The following is a 19,331-nucleotide window of genomic DNA, read 5'->3' on the forward strand; positions in this document are numbered from 1 at the left end:
CTACTTAGAGTAGTCATAAGGATGAAATGAGCGACTTTAGACAAAGTACACAGAGCACTGCTTGTGGGTAGCAATACACTGTCAAGGAGTGTTAGACTGTGTTAGGCCCCTGAGTGACAAGAAAATGCTGCTTTACTAAGTCAGGAGGAGTCAGGGTCGCAAGCCCTATCTATAAAATATACCCAGGTGCAGATAGATGGGGGTGCAATTGCCCAGTTCCAGGAACAGGATGTGCTGCTAAGATATATTACTCTTAAAGCTGATTGCTGCGTTTGGATTTGCGTGGGCTATGACGCATGGAATGGCCGAAAAGGCCTATATAATCACTGGCTTTTTCTGGTTTGGGGGTCGGACCTCTCCTTGGCTGGCCTGCGTGCCCCAAGAACGGTCTTGACTCCAGCATGCTAGAACAATAAACTCTGCTTGTTTTTGCATTACCAGGGAGGTTCTTTGTTGTTCTTAGGAAATTGGCAAAACTGGACCCTAACAACACCTGCCACTTAAACTATCATGTTTCTAAATTGCACTTTTAGTGTCCATTTCCTCCAAATCACCAATGTGCTTTGACCATGAAAGTCACCTTTGAACTATGAACGGGTTCTGGCTCCTTAGCTCCCAGTTACCTTGTCAAACATGAAGATTTTGTTGATTTGGCCTCGGAAAACATTCAGGACAGAACTGATGTGCACACAGGCATCCTGGATGGCCGAGCCTAAGACTTCAGCTTTCTTTTGGTCTTGAAATAACAGGTTCACAAACATAATTGTCACTGGGCGAAGCTCAGACAGATAACCCCGGAGCTGTTTGTCTTCAATCTGCAAGAGGCACAGCAGCTTCTGTTACGTATTTCCTCTGCATCGGATCCCTTCTCTGACACACTCCTTACCTCCATATTCAAAATCATTGTTGGGTAGGAGGCAACGTTTTCAGTGTCTGAGGAAGCTGAAGTTATGAGAATGGCAACATTCATGGCAAAGTCAGACTGCCCGAAGTCAAACAGATGGAAATGGAGGCCACTTCCTAAGTCCCTTCCCGTGGGGACTTGCCTGCCATGCTTGCTGATTTTGGGCCAGCAGCCAGTATGATACTCCAACTGCTAGCTCCCTCGTGTTAATATGAGTGAGTACAATAAGAGGAAGAACTGCCATTCCAATAAAAATCATACGTTATGCATTTCAACTATGTCATTTCACAACCTGGTATCTTTCAGGATATTTTCACATTCTAGCCCAGTTTATCCTTCAGTGAAATAAATCAGCATGATTGTGATTGTTTGACATCTTAGATGCCTGAGATGTGGATAAGTGGGGCAGCTTTCCCAGGTCATATTGCGGGCTGAGACAGTAATCAGTGTGAACCCAAATCTTCAGATGCCTCATCCAGCATCCCATGTCTCCCTTTCCTGCCTCTCTGTGGTGGTATATTTCATTTAGCCCCCTTTTCTTCTTCCTCCTCCTCCTCCTTCTTCAAAGTCATTTATTTATTTGAAAGGCAAAATTATGGAAAGAGAAAGAAGGAGAGACAGGGAGAGATCTTCTATCCTCTGGTTCATTCCCCAAAGGGCTGCAATGGTGAAGCATTCCCAGGCATATTAGCAAGGTACCCGATCAGGACTCGAACCGGTACCCATATGGGATGCCACCACTGCAAGCAGTGGCTTGCCCATTATGCCACAATACCAGCCCCATCTCTAATACCTGTTCCAATGTCTTTATTTACTCCCTTGGTTCACAAAGGTAGTAGTTTTGCCAGCTAGGGCACAGCACCAGCCCCTCTCTGCCCTGCTTAACAAGCTTATTCACAACAGGCACAGGGGACAGAAATAACAGAGTTTCTAAACCATCCTTGCCAATCATTAGCCTTGCATTTTGTTGAATGAATGCACAGCAAACCAATGAGGGGAAAACGTCCCCCAACAGCATGGAAGTACCAGATTCTCCAAAGACACTGTGAAGCACGTCTTCCAGAAGAAAGTGACAGCTAGGTCAGAGGGCGTCACCGCCATGCTTCACCTGTCCAGGACGGCTTCATGCCATGTCAGTTAATTCTTCTCATAAAAGCTCACTTAAAATGTTCAACTAATCCAATGACTTTTTCAAATTTTTAAATGAATTCATAAATAATTTTAAAATATCCTATCACACCATGTATACTGAGTTCTAGCTTGGAAAACTGGTCAACAGTTTTGATTTATTTTAAAGATTTATTTATGAGTTATAGAGAAAAAGAGAAAGAGGTTCCATCTGTTGTCTCATTTCCCAAATGGCTCAGGCCACCCAGAAGCCAGGAGCTTCATTCAGGTCTCCCACATGGGTGGTGGGTGCTGGCCCCAAGTACTTGGACCATTTCCCACTGCTTTCCCTGGTGCATTACCTGGGAATGGGATAGGAAGTAGAAAAGCTGGGTCTCAAATCAACACCTATATAGGATACTGGCATGTGCAGGAGTGGCTTAACTCACTGTGTAATGCCCAACCCAAGGCCTCTGTCTCTCAGGAAATCTTATTTATTTTCCTTTGTGAGGCATCAAGACAGAAGAAGAGAGGAGGAGAAAGAGAGAGCACTCATATTTGCTGCTTTACTTCCCAAATGACTAGGAGCCCGGAGCTCAATTCAGACCTCCCGTGTGGGTGGCAGACATGCAGGACTTGCGCCACCAGCTGCTGCTTCTCGGGGTGCAGCAGCTGAGCCAGGACTCAGGCCCAAGCACTCTGACATGCAAGGCGGTGTCCTAAGTAGCATCTTAGCCACTGTGCCAGATACCAGCACCATAACCTCCATTCTTTATGTGTAGGAGCAAGCCTTCTTAAAGTCACGACAGGTTTGTCTTTTGCTTCTTTTCAGCCCCGTTAGCTGTACTTCTTCATCATACATTTATGATTGCTACCCACAATGTTCCCAGTGACTCACAGAATCCTTCTACGCCATTCCCACGGGCCTGGCTTTCAGCTTATTCTTATTTCTTGGTGGTGGGAAGGAAGCAGGGGGTGGCTTTTCTGTGTTTCAAAAATCTTGCACAGTGGAACAATTGCAAGCCCTACAGGTAATATGTCAGTGCTGAGATGAAGGCAGCAGGTGCATTCTGACATTCATCCCACACGCAAGGAAGGCAGCTGCCACACATCAGGCATGTCTCACAAAGATTTCTTCCAGGATGTAATTGCATTTGATGGAATTAAGTATTAAAACAGACACATATTATGAGAGTATACAGCCTGTGCAAAAATCATATGATTCAGACAGATTCAAGCCACAGCTCTTGCTTGGCAACCTCAGGAAAGTGTCAAACATCCCCCTGATTCTCAGTTTTCTGATATACAGAATGGAGATAAAAATATCTAGTGGGGTGGTAGCTCAACAGGCTAATCCTCTGCCTCTAGTGCTGTCATCCCACAGGGGAACTGGTTTGCGTCCCGGCTGTTCCACTCCCAATCCTGTTTCCTGCTCATGGCCTGTGAGGGCAGTGGAGGGTGGTTCAAGTCCTTGGATCCCCACACCCACATGGGAGACCCAGAGGAAGCTCCTGTCTTCTGGCTTCAGATCACCTTAGCTCCTACTATTGGCGGGGGGGGGGTGTATCCATTTTGGGAATAGATCAAGGGATGGAAGATATCTCTCTCTCTCTCTATCTATCTCTCCTTTTCTCTGTAAATTTGTCTTTTCAATAAAAAGAAATAAAATCTAAAAATATACTGAGGGTCATCAAGAATGAATACACGAGAGAGCTGAATGACTTGCCAGTACCAATTATGGTGGCACTATAATTATAATAAAATTGCAGTTGTAATTCATATGAATTAATATACTTGAGAGTCTATTTCTGAGAGAATAACAAGGGAGAATTAGGGTGAGCGTTTTGTCTAGTGATTAAGCCACAGCTTTGCATGCCTGCATCTTACAGCAGAGTGCCTAAGTTCTAGTTCTGGACCAACTTCTGACAACCTGCAGCTAATGTGTGTCCTGGGAAGTCATCGCAGGTGATGGCTCCAGTGCCTGGATCCCTGCCACCCATGTGGCAAACCTAGATTGAGTTCCTGGCTACTGGCTTTGGCCTCACCTACCTACTCCAGGCATGTGGATAGGAACTCAACAGACTGGAGCTAGTTATCTATTGCTGTCTCTTTCTTTCTTCAAATAAATTATTTTATTTCTAGCAGAATAAAGGGGGAAATCTGAGGTTTGAAGATAGTGTGCTGTATATTAATAACCTGTATTGTTAAATCTCACAGTAAGCTCTAATGCATGTGACTTAGAGAAACTGCACGATTGCTCAACCACTTAACACTTTCCTGCCATGTAGCTTTTAAAGTAGTCATATGTTTATATACTCTTTTTAAGATTTACTTATTTTTATTGGAAAATCAGATTTATGGAGAGGAGAAGAGACAGAGAGGAAGATCTTCCATCTGATTCACTCCCCAAGATCTTCCATCTTCCATCTTCCATCTGATTCACTCCCCAAATGGCTGCAATGGAAGCCAGGAGGCAGGAGCTTTCTTCAAGTCTCCCACACGGTTGCAGGGTCCCAAGGCTTTGGGCCATCCTCCCAAAGCCATCGGGACTTGACTGGTACCATATGGGATCCCGGCATGTGCAAGGCGAGGACTTTAGATGCGAGGCTACCACACCAGGGCCATGCTGCTGTACTCTTGCAGCAGCTCAAGTTGGCCCAGTTCCAGAAACCAGTGTCACAGCGGATACCTAATGTCACAGTGTGATTATGAATTATTCCCCCTTAGACTCTTACTATCCTTATTTGAACAATACAATTTACAGTAACCTATGCATTGAGAATTTCTTTTTTATGTCAATGAAACATTGTACTACTTGAGTCTGCCAGCCCATCTATTTATCCTTCCAACTAGGAAAGATTACTGACATTCCTCAACACCAAGGCATTCACTTATGAAGTACCTGCTTCCAAATGCTTTCCATCACATGCTTCTTCAGGGACAACTCCAGCTCAGGATCAGACTTCATCATGCATGCGAGCCTCAGGAGGTCTAGGAGAGCAGGAGAGCATACCCAGGAAGGTCTGGATCCAAGGGCTGGAGCAAAGAATCCCCTAGTCTCCACCCCCTCTTGCAGCAACTCCCACCGCTCAGTCAGGGGATTCTGGGACACCTAGCAGCCAAAAAGGGCGAAGGAAACCAAAAGAATTGTGGACTTCCCAACATTCTGTTGCATCTGGTTGATAGTCATTGTGTTTCAGGGCTTGGGGGAATCATTCACCTCTGGACTTGCTCCAAAACTGTTGCAACAGTATGTAGCAATGAAAAATGAGAGAAATAGTGGAGGGGGCGGTGACAGAATGACAGAATGAGAGAAAGACAGTGGAGGAGTAGTGACAGAATGAAGAAGGTGCTGGAGTTGAAACAGCAACAGGAATAAGACATGGGGAACTCCTCAGCATAGGCTGACATGCTAAAATTACAGACCATCACTGTTGTGGAGTAAGATTCTGCACTGGGCTCCCGCAGCCCCCGCTGAAAGCCAAAGTGATACAGTTGTGCTAAAGTTCCACAGCACCAGGCTGAATCTAAACTGTTTCCCTGATTTTCAGAGATAACAGATCTAGAGGCAAATTTCGTAGTATGAATACACATGATAATGTTTCCTCTATCTTAATGCTTATACACACACACACACACACACACACACACACACACGGTGACTGGTGTAATCTGAGGTCAACCAGTTTATCTTTTTCATTGCCTGCCTCTTGGTCTCTGGTTTTCAAGGAAAATAACTGTGAAAAGGCCAATCTGTTTTTCCTCTCTGGCTTTTATAGTTTTTTTTTTCCTGTCTGTAAAACCAGTCTTTTGGCTCATTGGAACACATGTTCTAGTTTATGAAGTGGTGCCTGCTTCTAGAATAGAAAATAGGGTCAATTGACATCTTTCAATGAAGTTATAGTAATTTTTAAAGGACTTATTTGAAAATCAGAGCAACAGAGAGAGAGAGAGACAGAGAAGAGAAAGTAGGAGAAAAGTGAGAGATGTTTCCTTCTATTGATTCACTTTCTAAATGGCCGCAATGGCTGATATTGAAGTAGACTGAAACCATGAACCAGGAACTCCATCTGAGCTCCCCGAGTGGGTGGCAGGGGCTCAAGTAACTGGATCATCATCTGCTGTCTTGCCACGCACATGAACAGGAAGCCAGGACTCGAAGCAGTGCTCTAATACGGGAGGTCAACAATGCAGGCAGTGGCTAAACTCTATGCCACACAGCTGCCCCACGTGGAGTGATTCTGTCCTTTGACCATATCGGTTCATTGCGTGATCCCGGACAAACCACTTCACTGCCCTGGTTGCCTATCTCCTCCCCTTGGAGCAAAGCAGGTGGGCTTCATTATTTTGAAGGTTCCATTCACTACAAAGGTTGATAGTTGAATGTGTTAGAATCTATTAGGCCACTCTACGAAACTGCACACAGAAATAAGGGAAAGGTGGCAGGAAGAGTGAGTGCTTCAAAAGTTCTGCACCTGGCAAACTTCATACTATTAAGACAATGCATAGTAAACATCACCAAGGAGCCTTCCTGTACATCTCCCCTCCACCTTAGCAGGGACCATGTGGCACTCTGCTCTTCCCCCAACAAGCTGCTTAAGAAGCAACTGCCGGCTGCTCAAAAGGCATGAAGCCTGGTTTCAAATCCCAGTATCCAGGCACACTGGATCTACTACTCTCTTTAACTTGTGCCCATCCTGTACTACAATTGGGGCCAGCTGTGTGGTACAAAGGGTTTAGCCACCACCTGCAATGTTGGTATCCATGTTGGAACACTGATTTGAGTCCTGACTTTCTGTTACTGCACGTTGCAAGGTAGCAGGTGATGGTCCAAGTATGTGGGCCTCTGTGGATGGACGGCCTCTTTCTGTTTCTCCTCTCTGTAACTCTGCATTTCATATAAGGTAATTAATTTTTAAAAGTCATTACAAGAGGCCAAGAAGATAGGGAAAAGGGGTGGGACAAGTTGGATAATGGGTTCTAAAACATAGGGTAAATGTAATAGGCTCTAGGTTACAGTGCTATTTTCTATTCTATATAAAGAATTGCAACAGGAGGTGGCGGTGTGACACAGCACGTTAAGTGGTATCTTGAGATGCTGGAATCCTATTTCTGGGTGTTGGGTTGAGTCCCAGTTGCTCAACTTCGGATTCAGCTTTCTGCTAACATGACTGGAATGTGGAGGATGATGACCCAAGTCCTTGGGTCCCTGCCTCAAGTGTGGGAGACCAGAATGAGTTCTTGGCTTCAGCCAGGCCTAGCCCTGGGTGTTGCAGACATTTGGGAGCGTAAACTATTGAATAGATGTATTTTTCTTCTCTCTCTGTCACTCTGCCTTTCAAGTACATAAACAAATGTATCTTTAAAAGGAAGAGAGGAAGGAAGGAAAGGAGGGAGGGAGGAAAAGAGGAAGGAAGGAGGAAAAGAAGGAAGGAAGAATTGGAATAGAGGAAATGGTAGACTCGAAACAAAAGGAAAAGATAAGGAAATGCAAAGGCTGGTTGCCTGATATGGTTGGCTTAGGACATACATATGTGTTCAAATGTGGCATTAAAATCTCTTTTAAAACATGCATGTATTACCTGTTAATGCAAAAATTTTAAATAATATTTTTTTTAAAAGTCTGGTTTTGAATTCCAGCCACTAGGGCCAGGATGAAGGTGAGACAAACGATTTTTGGGACCTGGAACATGAGCGCCTTGTAAAAGTGCCATACCCAGTCTTCTCCCAAGGGACAAAGAGGGAAGACTGTGAGATTGAATGAGGGGGGAAACCAGGGGCACCCCTTAGAAGCATCCCAATAATTGTACATTAAAGTCTTATCCATGTCAGATAATGCTACATGGAGCTAATCCTTTCCTTTTCAAGATTTATTTTGGTTGGAAAAGCAGATCAGATTTATGGAGAGAAGAGACAGAAAGATCTTCCATCTGCAGATTCGCTCTTCAAATGGCCATAACAGCCAGAGTTGAGTGATCTGAAGTCAGGAGCCAGGAACATATTCTGGATCTCCCACATGGGTGCAGGATCCCAAGGCTTTGGGCTGTCCTCTACTGCCTTCCCAGATTATAAGCAGGAAGCTTAATGGGAAGTGGAGTAGCCAGGACACTAATCGGCATCCATATGAGATCCCAGAGCATGCAAGGTGAGGATTTAGCCACTGAACCATCACTCTGGACCCCCACAGTAACATCTTTCCAGTCCTATGCCCTGGAGACGATTTGGTTCCACAATATTGTACTGATGTGTGATCAGGAGGAACTTCATGAATTCCATCACTGGACATCCCTCCACCCAGCAATGTGCCAAAGAGGTAAGATGAGAAATGGTGGACCCAGAGCCACAAAACTCCTGTGAATGTAGACTGGACTTTCAAGGTTTTTGTTTGTTTCTTTTGGATTTATGAGAAGGGAAGTGATCTCTCTGGGAGATGTTCCATCTGCTGGTTCATGCCCCAAATAGCTGCAACAGCCAGGGTTGGGCCAGGCTGAAGCCAGGAGCCTAACTCCATCCTGGCCTGTCACATAGTTGGCAGAGGCCCAAGCACATGAGCCATCTTCTGCTGCCTTTCCAGGTGTATCAACAGCGAGTTGGATCTGAAGTGGAACAGCCAAGACTTGAACCAGCACTCAATGCTGATATCCCTGGACAAGATGCCCGCCTGACTGCCAGTTATATTTTCTTCACCAACCCATCAATCGCATGCTGCTTATTGCCAATCTCTTATGTCTATCATTTTTTTTTTAGGAGAAAACAAGGAATAGTCATTCCTGGTGACAATCCTAGTCAGATGGAAGAAAAGCATGAATGATGAGAAAAGGTGGGAGGAGTTCTCTGACGTGTACAAAATGCTTGCTTCTGCCCAGAAGATTCTTCTAGCAAGATAAAAAAAAAAAAAAAGCCTTATCACCTTTCTGAATCCTTAGCTTATCATGAGAAGTTACCAGTCACATCCTTCTGATGGGCTTTGTGCCCCGTTGCTGTGTGTTAGCTGTTGTTTTGCAAGCCCCAGCGGTGCTTGAAAGACACCAACTGCTTCCACCATTTTCTGGGGTCTGTCCTCTCTGGAGCCCCCATCATGATGCTGTGGCAGAAGGGTTCTCTCTTTGATCAATCCTGCTTTGCTTACTGACAATGCCCACATGAAAATCTTTCTTTCTTGGGAGATAAGAACAGAGGTTGATTATGCCTGTTGCACTGAATTCTCAGTAAGAGAACACCATAGTAATCTGAGGTCAACGTCCAAGGATGTGGCCCTGACAAGAGGTCACCTGAGTTAACAAGTTCATTGCCCTTTGTGGCCTTGGGATAAACTGTCTCCGTAGACAGAAGGGCGAGAGGGTAGAATTACATGTTGGGACGCAGAAGACTAAAGAGCAGGTGGGCACTGCCCTGCTGCACAGGCTGTCAGTGCTAATCAGGGAAATGGACAGCAGCAGCAGATAGAGCAGGAAGTTTGTCAGTGAAGGCTGTAAGGGGAAAGTAGAATTCACCAAAGCTTCTTTGGGAGAGACTTAGAAGCACTTGGGAAGTAAGGAAGAGGAATCAGTGTTTCGGGAGAATCCTACTGAGCATCACTATTCGGGAAACAGCAAGTAGTTCTCTTCTGGGTGTCAATGTTGACCAGGAGTCCTGTGCCAGTAGTGGAGCTGTTGGCATGGACACGCGACCCACCCGATCGCCGGGCCTTGTCCACTGGGGGGTACTTACGTTTGTATTCACCAGAGGGGTAATAATCCATGAAGGTCATGCATTTGTTGAAAAATTCATCAAAATTAAAAGAAGGGGGTGGCTTTAGGAAGCTAACCTAGAGAAGACAAGAGAAGTTTTTAGTTATTCTGAGGGTCTTCTGGTCCTTGGAGTGCAATTTCATAGCACAAAGTACAAAAGTACCCTTCTGATTGTCTAATCAGCAATTTCACCACTGCAGATCTTCAATGTGTTAAACTGACATTCTAAAATGCAAGATCTATTTGTTTTCATTGGAAAGGCAGATTTATAGATAGAAGGAGAAACAGAGAGAAAGATTTTTCATCCACTGGCTCACTCCCCAAATGGCTGCAACAGCCAGACCTGAACCTATCCAAAGCCAGGAGTTTCTTCTGCATCTCCCACCTGAGTACAGTTTCCCAAGGCTTTGGGCCATCCTCTACTGTTTATCCAGGGCACAAGCAGGGAGCAAGATGGGAAGTAGAGCAGCTGAGACACAAACTGGCACCATATGGGATCCCGGAGCATACAAGGCAAGGACTTTAGTCACTAGGCTACTGTACCGGGCCCTAAAATTAAAATTCAGAAAGTCCTTCATGGTATTCATTAATTTCTTAGTGTTCAGTATATACAGAGATGGGAATCATGCTAGGGGAGCAGCTTTGTGATAGTCAGCTGGGCTAATAGGTAGCCAGGGTCAGCTCTCTTGCTGGAATGAGAAAGAGGGAGTCTCTTCAAAAGTTTACACAATGCTTGTTCCAGTCCAGAAGGTGCTTTTAGTGAGACAAAAGTGTGTTCCCACTCCTCCCGGTTTTTAGCTTATCGTGAGAATGGGAAGAAGTTACTAGTCACACCCTTTGGGTGGCTTTTGTGATGCTCTCCCAAATTGTGCTTGGAGGAAACCATTTCCACCATTTTCTTGAAACCCTCCCGGTTGCTGCGGTGGCAAGAAGTTTGCATCTTTAATATCTTCCTTTGCATACTGACATTGTCTGCATGAAAATTCTTCTTTCTGGTGAAGCAAGAGTCAGGATCGCCTCTGTCTTTTCGCCTGAGGTTTCCCACGGCAGCATTGTACGACTTTCGGATTCTCGGACTTTTTTTTTCCTGTTCTGTTGCTTTCTTCATAATGCATTAATTCAAATAAAACCTGGCTAAACTGTACATCATTTCCGTCTCATAAGTTTTAAAGGACAATGAACTCAATGATGTCCAAAAAAATATTAGAAACATCAATCCGAACATATCAAGACCTTGAACTCTGTGGAACGACACAGTGAGACTGGCATCACCTCTTCTCTTCTGGCATTCTTGTCAGTGTGAGGAATCAGATGGGATAGTAGACAGTTAAGGTCTCTGATTCCTGGTGAAGTTACCTTTTAAAATAGAAAATCGTGCTTCTCCACGCTTCATACCCTCCCAAGAGCACATTCTCCCCTTGAGGGGAACCAAATGACAGAATCAACGTATCAGTTCCCTGTTTCTTAGCAGAATCAGAATGGGAGGAGGCAGTTACCAGTTCCACCCTTCTGGTTCTCTACAAGGTGCTACATTATTGTCCACTGTGAATGAGTCCCTCCATCTTTGTCATTTGAGTGACTCCCCTGAGATGGTGCTTTAAAAAGACCATTTCCACCATTACCTCAGGACTTTTTCTTCCTTGGAACCCCCTCCTGCCACTATGGTGGGAGATCTCTCTCTCAAAACACCCCAAATGTATAAACTCAGTCTGATCATAAGAAAACACTGATGGGGTGTAGCTGGGTGTTAGCACCAAAACTGTGGGCAGATGGGACTCCATTTTGGTTCCTTGACTAAGTTTCCAGCATAGCTGATTGCACCTATTTGCTTCTATAAACACCTTTGCTAGCTGATTGGCTTAAGGAGTTCAGCTGACTGGATGATTTGTAATGCACACCATCTAAGTTGATTGGAATGTGTTCCACTGATTGGATGGTTTGTGAAAAAAAAAATCTCTGCTGTTGTGCACTGATGGGAACTTAACCCCTGGCAGCGGCCACGCAGTGTAGAGGCTCCTGTTGATAAAGTTCTCCTAACATCCTACCCTTGTGTCTGGGGTGACCTCTCTTGCTTTCTACTACAACACCAGGCAAATAAAAAAAAAAAGACAATTTACAAAACAATGAATCAATATGCTTCTTAAATGTTAAGGTCACAAAAGACAGAGTAGAACTGAACCTGTTAATCACAAAATGCACTGGGATGTCATGTACAGCATCCTAGAACACATGGCCAGTGCTGTGGCTCAACAGGCTAATCCTCTGCTGGTGAGGGCATGCTGGTGGCGAGGGCTGTAGGATAAGCGATTGTGTAGAGAGCCTCTGTTTTCTTTCTTTCTGCTCTGCAGTTCCACTCCTTTGGTTCATCTAGCAACATGACTCTCTTCCCCTTCCTCATCCTCAAAACACAGCTTCTCTAGTTGACCATGTTCTGAGAACAGTTCCACTGATCAGCCCTGAGCTAGCTACTGTGTTTTCCATAAGGCAGGGCCCTGGCAGAGGTCTCTCTTCCCTCCCTCAACTTTGCTGCTCTGGCTCACCTCCAATCTCCACCCTCTGTGCTGTTTGCTCCTGGCTTAGGACGGGGGTGGGCAAACACGGTGAGGAACCTCAAGTGACTCTCCTAGCGAATGTCCAGCACGCCCTACTGGTTCCTCCAGCAAGGTCACCTCCTCAGTTGCCCACAGGGAAGGCTTCACGTTTCCTCCTTGAGCTCCCTAACCTCAGCTCCCTCCCTCCCCCCCCCAGGAGCTGTCCAGGACTACAGCCAGCTTAGCCTCTCCCAGACCAATCCCAGCCCAGTCTCCCTCCTTCGAGCCTTCCTCAGTCTCTTCTGGCAGAACTCTCTGGCAGGACCGGAGCCAGCAGCAGCCTCACACCTACCTTCACTGCTCTATTATCAGGGATCCTCTCGATTTCAATCATATTCCGGTCACAGAGCTGCCAGCAGTTGGGTGACAGAACAATGTCATTCATTTGCGCCATGTTCTGCGCAAAACGCACATCATCAACTGTCTGACCAGTTACCAGAAAGTGGTCGCGCAAATCATCTCCGAAGATCATCAGGGTGATGCGGCCAGCAGCCAGTCCTGGCAAAGATGCAAATAACAGGTTTGCACACTCAGTTCCGGGTCATTCTCCAACAGCACTGCTTCCTGGAAAAATAAAAATCTTGGCCTGACAAGTGAAACCTCATTCCTAAAATTTTACATAAGCAGCAGAGAACACTTCTTCCAGACCTAGGCCTTTCCAAGCTCACCTTCTCTTTAAGAAGCTAGAAAATTTTTCTATTATTTTTTCACCTCTGTAATATTTATCTCCCTGGATGCCCCTATTAGTCTCTGAAATTATCTCATCTTGTCTTCCATTGGCTAGCCTTCAAGGTAAGAGAGAACAACTTCGATAATTCCTGTTTGGGGGATGAATTGCATTTTATCAGAGATAAGGGCTTTAACTAAAAAAGGAGCCCTCGGGCCTGGTGCAATGGCTCACTGGCTTAAAAACAAAAAGCCTCTAAGGTTGAATTTCAGACATGAGCTACAGATCGCAGCATGGGGAAAAATGGACATTTGACCCACCTATCCCCTTCCAAAAATGTTCCACTTATTTTAGAGTTGGGTGGGAGAGGAAATTTTTGGTACTGGTATTAAGACAGAGGTTGCAAAAATATGCGCGTAAATACTGAACTACAAATGATACACAACTCTTCTAAATGATTATAATTAAAGGCAGAAAGAGAGAGAGAAGGTATGGACAGTGTTTACTCTCAAAATAGCCTCATCAGTCAGGCTGCAGCCAGAAGCCACGAAACCCATCCTGATACCCAAGCTATTGGAGCATCTTCAGCTGCCTCCCGCGGGACATTAGCAAGTAGCTTAACAGGCAACAGAGCATCTGAGACTTGAATAGGCACACCTGTATGGGATGCCAGCTTTTCAATCTGCAGCTTGACCTGCTGAGCCTGAACACTGGCCTCCAAAGAGTGTTTCCTATCTTTGCTCTACTGTGTGATTTCCCCTGGTATCATCCATGTGTGACTTTCTTTCCAGCTGTAGAAAACACACTGATGCTTAGATTCACTGCAAGAAGGGGTGGGGGAACCTGGCTCTGGCAGCCAGTTGGCATGCATGCCAGGCGGTGGGCCCATCGTTCTAATTCCCTGGATGTTGGACTTGGAATGAGCCTGCTTCACAACAAAATATTTAACTTAATTGGAATAAGATGAAAAGAGAGAACACAAGTTAAAGAAAGTTGAGAAATGGCTAACTTCTGATGACTCCATCAACAGCCTCATTTGAGAATCATAAATTTTACAATTCAGTAAGGCAGAAGCTAACATCATTTATGTCTCCCAGAACCTCATTCTCCACCCATGGCAAGCATAAAATGGTGTGTACATCCCAGGACTGCGATGAGATGTGCATAACACAATGGATCTTCATACAGTTGACAGAAAATAGTGCAAGCATTTGGCACAGTGGTCACAATGCCACCCGATGCCTTCATCCCAAACTGGAGCACCTAGGTTTGAGCCCAGCAAGGTGACAGCTCATGTATTTGGGTCTCTCACCTATACGGGAGACACAGGTTGAATTCTCAGCTCTTAGCTTTGGCCTGGGTCAGGTCCAGCTGCTAAGGTAATTTGCAGGTAGAAGATTCTCTGTGTCTGCTCTTCAATTAAGTAAAAGGGACACATGTTTTTTAATATTCACAGGAAATGTGTCTTATGAAAAATTTGTACAGATTTAAATTTTTACAGGAAAAAGACTTCTCACTGTCTGTTTCTTTATCTGAGAGACAGAAAGACAAAGACACTAAGCTCCCACTGATCCCCTTCTTAAATGTCCGTCTCAGCAGGGCCTGGAGCTGGAAGGACAACTCAAGTCTCCCCTGCAGGTGCAGTAACCCACAGACTTGGGCCATCAATGCTGCTTCCCGGGGTCTGTGTCAGCAGGAAGCTGGAACCAAGAGCCAGAGCCGGCAACCCAGGCCAGGCCCGCTGATACAGGACACAGACATCTTAACCAATGGGCTAAATGCATTCCATGAACTTTTAATTCCATTTTTGAAGTTTCTTCATTCTCTTTCTCTTTTTCATTTTTTAAGCATTTATTTTTGTTTATTTGAAAGGCAGAGTTACAGGGAGGAGAGACAAAGACAGAGGTCTTCCTTCCACTGAATCACTTCCCAAATGGCCACAACAGCTGGAGCTGGACCAATCCCAAGCTAGGAGCCAGGAGCTTCCTCTGGGTCTCACAATGGGATTGGGGACCCAAGTACCTGGGCCATGTTCTGCTGCTTTCCTAGGCTACAAGAAGGAAAGTGGATTGGAAGAGAAGCAGACGGGACTTGAACCAGCACCCAAATGGGATGCTAGCATTGAAGGAGGAGGCTTAGCCTGCTACACCATGGTTCCATTGCCTGAAGTGTCTTTCTTTTCTGTGCATGATTCCACAAAGCCCTGCATGAAGCTGGAACTGCAGGGCAGCCTGAGCTGTTGAGCTTTCCTTGTGCACCATTCCTATAGAGTGAAGGATGACTAATCTCGTGTCACTGCTGAATCCAAATAATGACAAGTTACTCTCTATTGTACTTCATGCTGCACAACCTCAACAAGCAGACAGTTGTAGCAATAACAGCAATAATAGTAATAAAGACGTTCTTGTTGAATGGTTACTACATGCCAAGTGCCATCCTAACCATGATTAGCCCACATTGTCTCAACTGGCAAGTGAGGGAACCAACAATTCACATTCCGGTCCACCTGCTTCCAAAACTGCATGCAAAGTGATGGAGCTCAGCCTCCGGGCTCCACTGTTTTCCCTTCAGAATCCCAGGAATCAGGCTGCAGCACCCTCTTGTTTGTAAGATGCTTACCTATCTTAACTCTTACATCTAGGCCTTCTTCGGACTCCTGGGTCTCAAAGAATTCCTGGATCTCCATGCTACATTTAGTTACCACCGTGATAATGTTTTTCAGTTGTTTTCGCTCCACCTTCCACAGGGCTAGCAACGCATCACCTGTGAGAGACACACACGTGCACACAGTTGGGCATCTGACCTGCCCTGGCTTTTAGTTCTTATTGTAGGCCACCTTCGCAGAAACCGCAAACATCCCCTAAACAGCCACCTGACGTAGCCTCCTTCACAGTCCAGCACCAGCAGCCCCTACTCCCGCCTCATCCCCTCCCTGCCAGGCAGCCTCCGTACCTGCAAATTTCAGGATGTCTCCTCCAAAAATCAATACTTCTGGGGAAACAACAACAATAGATGAGGTCAAACTCTGGCTCCTTAAAGCTGTGAGAAGAACCTGTCTCTTGCCAGGACAGCAGCTGTGCTGGGAGAACAGCCATGCCAGCTGCTGGCTCACTCAGCCCACTTGGGTCCTGTTCCCTTAGCCGTGGAGCAAGCATACAGAGTCAGATACGGGAAAAGACAGGGAAGAGGAAGGCAGGGTTGCTGGGAGCCTGGGATGAGCTGCCTTCCTTCTAGGATGGGGAATCCTCTAAAACTACACATACGTAAAAGTTTATTCACTCATTGAAAGGCAGAGCAACAGAGTGAGGAGAGCCTGGCAGGGCTGAAGCCAAGAGCTGGGGACTTCATCCTGCATTAGCAGGGAGCTGGATCAAAAGCAGAGCGGTCAGGACTCACCCGGCCCACTGGAAGGGATGCAACTGTTATAGCTGCAGCTTAACCCACTGCACCACGGTGCTGACCCTTAATATTTATTCATTTGAGAGGGAGGGATAGTGTAGAGAGACCCACATGGGGATGAGGCAGGAGTCCAGTTACTAGAACTGTTTAGCATGAAGCTGGAACCCAGGGCCAGAGCTCAGCTCCAATCCCAGAGAATCTGATCAGGACCCACACATCTTAGCCTGCATGCTAATCAGTAATCTAAGTGCCAGCTCTTTCTTACAATCCAGGAATTCTTTTTACTGATCAATAAGTGTAACAGATTGGGTTTTGCATGAGTGGGTGTGTGAAGCTAAAGGCCAAGAAATAAGGAAGTCACAATCATAGTCAACTTGGGTTACTTTGTCACCAGCCTGCCATTTTGTTTGCATCACTGGACTGTTTTTCTGTTAGTTATGCATCAGGACAAATTTGCTGAGCACCTGCTGTGCTGAGTGGGAGGCACAAAGGAATCATCCACGGCTTGTGCATTTGATCTTGTCTGGTAGGGACCACTAGGACAGTATAACAAACAGAGTCTGATAAAACAGCAGGCCCGAGTTTGCCTAAATGGAATAAACTCTTTTCTTCATGAGTGGTTCAGATCGATAATGCAAACAAGAGGTGGGCAGAAACAGAAGGGACCCCACTCCTCCACCAGCATGCTTCATATTCTATCAGGTGTTATAAATCACTCTCACTTTTTAATACTAAAATCTCTTAATGACTACATCTAAGTTATGCTGATGCTAGTAAAAAAAAAGAAAAAGAAAGTTTGAGGGGCTGCTGTTATAGCACAGCAAGTTAAGCTGCTGATTGCAGAGACAGCATTCCAAAGGCAAGCCATTCAAGTCTTGGTTGTTCTGCTTCTAGCTCAATTACCTGCTAACGTGCCTGGGAAAGCAGTGGAAAATGGCTCAAGTGCTTGTGCCCTTGCACCCGCCTGGGGGACCTGGAAGAAGTGCTGGGCTCCTGGCTTCTGCCTGGCTCAGTCCTGGCTGTTGTCAGCATTTGGAGAGTGAACAAACAAATGGAAGATTCTATCTCTCCTTGTCTCTGTAGCTCTGCCTTTTAAATAAGTAAATCTTCTTAACTTTGCAAATTTATTTGGAAATGCTGATTGTAACTGAAAGTATTGCTACTACATTTCTTTAAAAAAAAAAAAAAACTCTGCAACTCATCCATTTAACTAGTGCAACGATTCCTTCAGATGTCCTGAGTGAGAACTGAGTCTACTATATCTGTTCTACTCTATATTTCAAGGGGGAAAAAAGGACTTGTTTCATACATATTTTATCAAGAAAATGAAAGGTGCTAAGCTGTTGTGCTCTGACACAAACAGGAGAAACGCAGTGACACTGTTGCAGGCAGAAGCCGCCGGGACCACTCACTCTCCACAATTGCGCTGATGTAGTAGTTGAGAATCTCCACCAACTGCTCAGCCCCTCGGTCCATGTACATGGCCATGCTGAACTTCTCCGTCATTGCTGTAAATCCTGGAATACATACGCAGCTGGCTCTCTTAGCTGCTCAGGGGCCCAGGCAGAGCCAGAAGAGAGCTGTGCTTGAGAAGAGAGGGCCTCAGCATGCAAAACTGGAAGGAGTTTCTTAGAGATCCCTGTAGCTGGTCAGGCATCAGACACGTGGTCTCCTCTGCCTGTGCTTACTATTTTGGGAGTCAGGGAAAGGCTCCAAGAATCTGCCTTCCAAATTCTCAGCTTGTAGACTGGGGATTGATTGGAAAGAGAAGTTTCCAAGGTGATAAAAACAGAGGGGATTCCAAACACTTCTGAAGAGGGTGCGGAGTTTGGGGCATACACTGGTGAAGCTCAGGCAAGAAAACCAGAGCCTGAAGTTCCAGGCATGGAGCTTGCACTTCTTCAACAGGTGCCCATGACTAAAAGTGCTGGATAAGAGAAGATGGAAGGGGGCCGGGTTCTTGGCTTATCCATTCCCTCCAGTGTTCTCAGTGGGGACCACTGGCTGTCATGGCCCATGAGCTCCAAACTCTACCAAGTGCAATCCCACACCAGCCCGTTACAGATGCATATCAAACAAACATCCCTTTGGCACTTGCCTGAAATATCCACAAACATGAGGACTCCATCAAAATAATCCACAGTGGGTCGCTGGGCAGAAAAATCGCTATAGACAATGAGGTCTGGTAAATGAGCTGCTATTCTGATGATGGCCCGGTCCTGTAACTCTTCTATTTGTGTGTTCATGTTCAGGATTTAGGGGGCGATGGAAAACAGGCCCCAGACAGGTCCTCTAGAAACAAAAGTTGGGAAGGGAAGAAATCTGAAATGCATCCCTGTGCTCCCCTTCCTGTTTCTGTGTCTTCCCTAACATGGCGCCAGCCTGTTGGACTGTTTGTTTATTAAGGTGGTGGAAGAGTTGAACTCTGCCAAAGGGCCAATTTGCTGCGCAGAGACAAACTCTTAACAGATTGAACCTCTAAACTAAACAACTGTCATATGAATGAGAAATGGAAGAGGGGAACTAAATTGGCACACAGTTTCCGTGAAGGGCTAGCCCTTACTGTGCACGTCCTGGTGGAGGGCAGCCAGCAGCATCGCTCACTCTGGCCACACGCCTTCCCTTGTCTTTCTGTCCTCACGTGGCCTTGCTCCTTTTCCTTGCCTTGAATCTCTTTTCCCCCTGCCTGCTTTACTTGGAAAAAAAAGTGTAGCTATGACCTTATGTGTATGACTGTAAGTGGGTCCTGAGTGTTAGAGCACTGTACACAGGGGATTAAGTATATGGATATAACGTTGAACATACAGAAAGAGTTCAAGAGGATGAGGGAGATAAAGAGAGGGTGTGAGCTGAAGAGGGTGGGAGGCCTTAAACTGGAAGAGGGAAGAACTTTGCATATCTGAATTTGTTGCCCAGTTAGGTCTGAGAAAATG

General features: G+C 45.6%; 1 protein-coding gene across 1 annotated transcript in view; it reads right to left on the minus strand.

Annotated features, from left to right (window-relative positions):
* Positions 1 to 18,644, minus strand: part of ADCY10 (adenylate cyclase 10) — a 75,883-nt gene extending 57,239 nt beyond the window's left edge. The window contains exons 1-8 of the mRNA XM_041003250.1: positions 18,497 to 18,644; positions 17,811 to 17,915; positions 15,952 to 15,990; positions 15,619 to 15,762; positions 12,625 to 12,830; positions 9,722 to 9,818; positions 4,914 to 5,002; positions 624 to 815 (exon numbers count right to left, since the gene is read on the minus strand). Coding sequence (XP_040859184.1) covers positions 624 to 815; positions 4,914 to 5,002; positions 9,722 to 9,818; positions 12,625 to 12,830; positions 15,619 to 15,762; positions 15,952 to 15,990; positions 17,811 to 17,915; positions 18,497 to 18,644 — 1,020 coding nt within the window. The remainder of the gene's footprint in view (positions 1 to 623; positions 816 to 4,913; positions 5,003 to 9,721; positions 9,819 to 12,624; positions 12,831 to 15,618; positions 15,763 to 15,951; positions 15,991 to 17,810; positions 17,916 to 18,496) is intronic.
* Positions 18,645 to 19,331: the final 687 nt, after the last annotated feature.

This window comes from Ochotona curzoniae, unplaced genomic scaffold, assembly GCF_017591425.1.
Source record: "Ochotona curzoniae isolate NIBS_2020 unplaced genomic scaffold, NIBS_Ocur_1.0 scaffold_2683, whole genome shotgun sequence".
NCBI classification, from domain to species: Eukaryota; Metazoa; Chordata; class Mammalia; order Lagomorpha; family Ochotonidae; genus Ochotona; species Ochotona curzoniae.